Source organism: Spea bombifrons, chromosome 5 (assembly GCF_027358695.1).
Source record: "Spea bombifrons isolate aSpeBom1 chromosome 5, aSpeBom1.2.pri, whole genome shotgun sequence".
Taxonomy (NCBI): Eukaryota; Metazoa; Chordata; class Amphibia; order Anura; family Pelobatidae; genus Spea; species Spea bombifrons.
In genome coordinates, this window is record NC_071091.1 from 61,270,946 (window position 1) to 61,278,020 (window position 7,075).

Sequence of the window (7,075 nt, forward strand, 5' to 3'; positions counted from 1 at the left end):
TTACCTGTACACCTGTAATGTGATACTTAAGTTTGCAAAACATAGTTGTAATTTTCTGGGAGAGTACACCGTGTTAATCTTAATACTTTTAAGTGCCTGGTGGCATTTCAGGGAGGGAATGTTTTGGGATAAATCAGAGGAAAAAATGCCTTTGTTCTAACATAAACTGAGTAAGTGGGGAAAAAAAGGACTTTAAAAACTAACAACAAAATCTCCATTGTCTGTCTTTAAGCATGTATATATAAATGATTTGCCCTTAGGAGTGGTGAAATCTATTGGACGCATAAAATAGTTGTTGATGTTGATCTATATATGTTATAGTTATTTGTAACGATATATTACACGAGTATTACACAAATACACATTTGTTATGGTGGATTTATTTTTCTTCTTTTATGTAAAGGTTGTGTAACTATATAAGTAGACATTATAATGAAAGACCAGGTTTATATATTAGGTATATTATGTGATTTTGGTATGATGAAATTATATATATATATATATATATATATATATATATATATATATATATATATATATATATATATATATATATATATATATATATATATACACACATATATATATATATATATATATATATATATATACACACATATATATATATATATATATATATATATATATATATATATATACATACACGTTTTCAGCCACATGTATAAAGATATATCTTGTCTTGTGTTTAAGAAATGCTGTGATGTCAGCCTTTGGATTGTATTGAGATGTGAGGGGTTATTGCAGATTTCAACACCATTAAAGAAAGCCAAAATCTAGGATTAAAGCACACTGACACGAGTGAGGTTTCTTGAATTCTAACTATATCCACCTGATATTCCATAATAATAAACATACATCATTATTCGATGTCATACATCACTACTTGGGACTTTATATAGTTCGCCAAACGATACTATTTCAAGGCTTAACTTTTAATTCCAAAGGGGTCTCTAACAACATATACTCTATACAAAGCAATGAATGACATACATGTGGTGTAAATGTCACATTACATATGCCCTCTGCCTCTGAGTGATTTGTAAACTACCCCCCAAAACCTGCCTCCACCACCACCACCACCATTGCAGGAATCCCAGTCACATACCTGGATGACATGTTTCAGCTTTTCAAGAAGTGGGCTGCGTTTTCTGACTTAAAACAATAATAATAATAATTTTCTCATTTCACGATGAGACAAATAGTAATAAACTTAATGAGTAAAGTATGTTTTCACATTACGTTAATTTAGCTTAATAGATGTTTGCCAGCCCTTTCCATGTACCATAGTTCTCTATCTATCTATCATCTATCTATCTATCTATCTATCTATCTATCTATCTATCTATCTATCTATCTATCTATCTATCTATCTATCTATCTATATCTCATCTACCTATCCCCCTTTTAATGCAGCAATTGTTATAGCTCCCAGTTCCTGCAGCCTTTCAATAAAGAAAGCACAGTTAAGGTAACACAGCAAGCACAGTTGTTTTTGTTAAAGGGGACACACTATGGGCTGGAAACAGCAAAACCCCAATGTTGGACAGCTGTAAAATCGTGTAGACAGGTTGTCATACAGCACTGGGGGCTTCTCTGAAAGGAGCCCATTGCTAAACATTAAATACACAATCCAGGCGAATGCAGACACACACATACACACACACACAGAGAGAAAGAAGGGGGGAGGGAGAGGCAGTAAGAGAGACTCCCTCACATCCACTTCCCCGCATAACAGACAAACATCCCGTTTCTGTTACAGAGTAAAGTGGCCCAGCCAATGCTCAGGCCACATGCTCCAAAGGGGGAGGGGCTTGGAGCTCAAGTGAATGCCAATCAAGGCATCAACTTCAAATTGTATCTGAAAGATCAGCTCAAGACCTAAGGGCAGACACATCAGTTGGAGCTCAATTGTTGATCAGATCACATCTAAGGGATTTAGGAGCACAGAAGAGCCGAGATTTGAGGGGGAAAAAAGAGAGAGACACCCTATCGAATTCACACACCTCTCCCCTTCCTCCTCTCCGCACTCTCTCTGTAGAATACAATACTGCACAGAGAGGGAGGCAGTAAAGGTTGCTGCACACAGCGCTGCTTCACTTTTTGGGCCAAGTTTTGGTCTCTTTTATTATAATTATTATTATTATCATTATTATTATTTTTCTTACTTGTTGTGGTGCCGGAGAGGCAGTGTTTCCCCTGCCGGAGAGAGACACTGAGGCAGAGACATGTCCTTCCCGCAGCTGGGTTACCCCCAGTATCTGAGCGCTGGCCAGGCGGCCGTCTATGGAGGGGATCGGCCGGGAGTTCTGGCCGCAGCGGCAGCTGCAGCGGCCGCAGCGGCGGCTGCCGGGTCTGGGAGGCCAGCTGGAGCAGAGCTGGGCAGCAGCTCCACCGCCGCTGTCACTTCTGTGCTGGGCATGTATGCCAGTCCCTACAGCACTCCCAACTACAGCGCCTTCCTGCCCTACACCACCGATCTCACCCTCTTCTCCCAAATGGTAAGTGGCTGTCACACGCTTATACTTTACCGACTTTATTCGCTGTTCTACTGCGCCGCGGACTATGCAGGCGTCTCCCCAGCTTTTGCGCTAATTGCCAGTGCAATATCCTTTCTAGATATCCTCAACCCATAAATAAAGTATTCATAAGGTTAATCAGTAAACATTTAATTGCCGGTCCTAATTCTGTCCTTTTAAATTAAAAAAAATCGTTTTCTGAATCCGAGGATCACAGAGGTGATGATTTAATTTATGTTTGTGGATTTAGTTGCTTTTTATGATGAGTATTGTGGCTGTTTTCTTGGTTTCGTAATGTCTCTAATCGTTCTCTCAGGCAAAATTGTTGTACATATAATTGTTACAAGATACCCTGAAAAAAGAGCAAGAAAGAAAAGGACATGAAAGAATATGACAAAAAAAAACAGAAAAATATCTTACTTTAACACTGGAGAGATGTCTCCCCAGGGTATATCAGGTCCTAGACTTAGATCGTCTTTCCTTCTAAGTTCAAACTTTATGCCATCTTAAGAAAGTCATGTTGTATAGTGTGCCTGGTGCTTGTTCTTGAGTTTATCTTACATTTTCCAGAAACTGTATCTAGATAAACTCAAACCTAAGCTTTTTTTGTTGTATCACTTCCTGGATCTACATTTTTTACTTGTTGATGAATTAAGGAAGTGCTCACATTTCAGATTAAAGAATACGTGCCACCTATCCTGATTTTCATCAGACAAAAACAGCACACTAAAAATCTCCCTATTTAATAAATAGCATCAAACTGTAGCAATTATCCTTTTTTTCATAGCTCCAAAATGAGGAAAATCCAGGATATTGAAATTGTTTTATCTATCCATTGTGTTACTTTGTAATTGAGTGACTTTTGTATCCTAAAATGTTTCACCAAAAACAAACAGTATCCTAGATTAAATAATGTTATTTCCCTAGTTTTAAAAGTTCAATGAATATATGCACATTATTGCAATTTGATTTCCATTTACACACCATTGTAAATTTAAATGTAATTCATTTGCCTCGAATTTCGATCATGCATTAAGTTATTTAGCGAGGTGTTGAAAGATTTATAAGTTCCTACTTATGCATTCTCTGCAGGACGCATACATTTTTTTTTCCAAATTTAAATAAAGATGTTAAAACTGGCTAAATGAAGTGGAAAATTTATTTAAATATAATTTCACCCGAGAGCTTTTTCACTTTAAAAATCTACATAAAAATATATTTAAATCGTGATATGTTTAATATAATTGTACAAATTAAGGCTCAATATTCCTGTAAATATTCGATTTTATTAAAAAAAAATTATAAAAAAATGACCTGCAAAATATTTCAATGGATTTAACTGAACAATCAATATATATAGGTAATCTGGAATGACTAATTATTATTTTTTTCAAGAACTATTTCTTAGCATTTCTGAGATTTATGCAGCATCCTGTATGTGCAATAAATGCAAATTGATTCTTTGTTAAGGGAGAGCAATCGCATAAATAGTTTAAAATAATTATGAGGCCTAATGATGTTAATAGAAAAAGGATACCTGCTATTTACAAAAACACATTAACATCACCAAAAAAAAGTTGTGATATAAAAATGATGAAAACGATTATTAAAATATAGACTAGCAACAACTTGTGCTTTATTTTTTTAGATTCAAGTTTTCACTATTAAAAAAACATAATAATAATAAAATGAACAATAAAAAAATTATAATAATATTAAAGAAGGAAATTAAGGGAGGTAATCAAGAGAAAGTTGACACATGTTTTCAAGTGCAATCCATACGACATTTACATAAACAAATATTTCCTGTTAAATGAGAAACTGAACTTTCTGCTTTGTATGCTTTAATATAATTAACTAAGAGTGTATTTTAATATTTTTATTTGGCATCATATCTTGTGCATCACGATAAGTGTATCTGTAGAAAATTATTAGTTTCTGAACATAGTTGAGAAAAAAATCTGAGGTTAGCAAATGGCGTTTCATTGATGGAAGGGTAAAGCTTTTGGGATTTGATGCTACAATTGTTTTACCTGAAAACCTGGTTTATTTATTTAGTTTTGAGCCTGTCTGCTCACAAAATGTGGATAAAATGAATTATATATATGTGTGTGTGTATAGATGCAAGTGTAAGTCTGATTCTAATGTATTTCTTCTGTGTATATGTTCCAGGGATCGCAGTATGAACTGAAGGATAATCCAGGTGTTCATCCAGCCACGTTTGCTGCACATACTGCCCCAGGCTATTACCCGTATGGACAGTTCCAGTATGGCGATCCAGGTCGACCCAAAAATGCCACCAGGGAGAGCACTAGCACCTTAAAGGCATGGCTAAATGAGCACAGGAAGAACCCTTACCCCACCAAAGGGGAGAAGATCATGTTGGCCATCATCACCAAAATGACCCTCACCCAGGTCTCCACATGGTTTGCCAACGCAAGGAGGAGGCTCAAGAAGGAAAACAAGGTGACCTGGGGTGCCAGGAGCAAGGAAGATGGCAATCTCTTTGGGAGCGACAATGAAGGAGACCACGAGAAAAATGAAGACGATGAGGAAATCGATCTCGAGAGCATAGATATCGATAAAATTGACGATAACGACGGCGAGCAGAGCAACGAGGAGGAGGAAGACAAGCCAGAGCATTTGAGACAGAGCGAGAAAGAAAGTTTAAAAAATGAGAACGATCTGGTGTTGCCAGGCTCTGACGGACTTAAATCAAAGGACTCTTTGTCACTGGTGAAAGAAAACTCTGAAAGTAGCAATACCAGAATCGTAAGCCCAGGAGGCCAGGGGAGTTTACAAGTACCAACCCATAGCAAACCAAAAATATGGTCTTTGGCAGAAACAGCCACAAGCCCAGATGGGGCCCTCAAGTCATCTTCCCCTTCATCCCAAGTTAATCACACCTCTCCTCCGATCCAGCACCCAGCATTCATACCCAGCCACGGACTATACACATGCCAGATTGGTAAATTCCACAACTGGACAAACGGAGCCTTCTTAACCCAAAGTTCCTTGATAAATATGAGATCTTTATTAGGGGTCAACCACCACCACGCAGCTCATCACAACCACCACCACCATCTCCAGGCCCACCAACAAGCACACCTGTTAACAGCCAACCTGGGAGCCCTTAACGACAAAAACACAGAAGGGAGCAGTCCCAAGCACACAGGTGATGAATTAACCCAAAGTGTATATTGCCTTTAGACCTCTTGTCAGCCTTGCGCCCTTCTATGTGTATTATGTAGCAGTAGGGTCAATTGCCTCTGTTCCTTTTGGAACAACATTGTTTCAATTCTTCCTAACCTCTGTTACTGTAGTAATCTGTCATAGAAGACATAGAAACAGCAGTGTACTTATGTTATTCACCCCACAAAAAAGCCTGGAGAAAACGACACCGGGCATCAATGAGTTAATCTCCTTAAAAAAAAAAAAACTTTTGCTGATTTTTTTTAATGTTTTTTTTTTTCGTCTTTCTTTTCCCATAGAAAGAGAAAACGTCCAGAGGACCGAATCTCCACCTCAGTTAAAGCCCCCCTTCCAGGCTGTTCGTGAAAAGTAAGCCTCCATCTCCTCAATTCTACCGTATTGTGCCCACAGAAAAGGGAGGATAATCGCAAGGAAAAAAAACTTCTATCCATAACATGTACAGAAAATGTAAATCATTACACACTGAATTTATATATAAATCTGTAAAATATTTAGTTAATAAATAATATATCTATTTCGAGTTTACAAATAAAGAATATAAATATCTATGTTCCTTGATTTGTATAATTTATTCTAATTCTGATGATGTTATTATTAATATCAATTCTAGAATTCTAGTTATATCTTTGGTTTTCTTCTTTGCAGCTCACTTTCACAACAAGAAGGGACACCACGCATATTAACAGCACTTCCCTCTGCCTGATTATTGAACCTTTAAAAAAGTCAAAATATGGACAATAATAGGGAAATTCCTTAAAATGACTTTGTTTGCAATAAAGTGGGATAAATCCAGATAAAAGGTTTTCGCAAATCTGTAGATGGATCCTTTCTCCACTGTACCATTTCAGCTCCTGTAAATTCAGACCATTAATTGATTATTATTATTTTTTTTTTCGTTTTGGTAAATGTTCTTAAGTATATGTGTTTTTTCTTCTGTATATAAAGTGATCTAAAATTGTAAATAGCGCGTCAGCAGAAACTTGTCTAAATCATATATTTTTGTCAAATAAACTAAATGAAATTATGAAATATCCGTAATTTTTCTTGATCTTTCATTTTTAATTTAAACAAATCTGATTTTTAACAGTTTTTTTTTTTAATTTAATGGTATGCAAGTATAACAGTTGCTTGGTTTTCTTGGTTTAGGCAGACAATTTCCATTTTAATGTCGGTCATTATGAAGAAAAAGGATACGTTAAGACAATTAGTCATGGTTTGGTTTATGGTGATTACTTCAGTTAGTACAATCTGCTGCCTTGTATAATTTCTTTTCAGCCATGAGTGAACTTTTTTTTTCTGAAAGGATTGTTTAAGAATAGTTTTCC

General features: G+C 36.2%; 1 protein-coding gene across 1 annotated transcript; it reads left to right on the plus strand.

Annotated features, from left to right (window-relative positions):
• Nucleotides 1-1,923: 1,923 nt before the first annotated feature.
• On the plus strand, nucleotides 1,924-6,779 carry IRX1 (iroquois homeobox 1). Its single transcript, XM_053466988.1, has 4 exons — nucleotides 1,924-2,519; nucleotides 4,710-5,712; nucleotides 6,029-6,098; nucleotides 6,396-6,779. The coding sequence occupies exons 1-4, from the start codon at nucleotides 2,247-2,249 to the stop codon at nucleotides 6,451-6,453; spliced, it is 1,404 nt and encodes a 467-aa protein (XP_053322963.1). The 5' UTR covers nucleotides 1,924-2,246; the 3' UTR covers nucleotides 6,454-6,779.
• Nucleotides 6,780-7,075: the final 296 nt, after the last annotated feature.

Coding starts and splice junctions, on each gene's coding strand:
- IRX1 (XM_053466988.1), top strand. CDS start 2,247: ATGTCCTTCCCGCAGCTGGGTTACCCCCAGTATCTGAGCGCTGGCCAG. Junction 2,520..4,709: donor TCACCCTCTTCTCCCAAATG/GTAAGTGGCTGT, acceptor TATATGTTCCAG/GGATCGCAGTATGAACTGAA. Junction 5,713..6,028: donor GAGCAGTCCCAAGCACACAG/GTGATGAATTAA, acceptor CTTTTCCCATAG/AAAGAGAAAACGTCCAGAGG.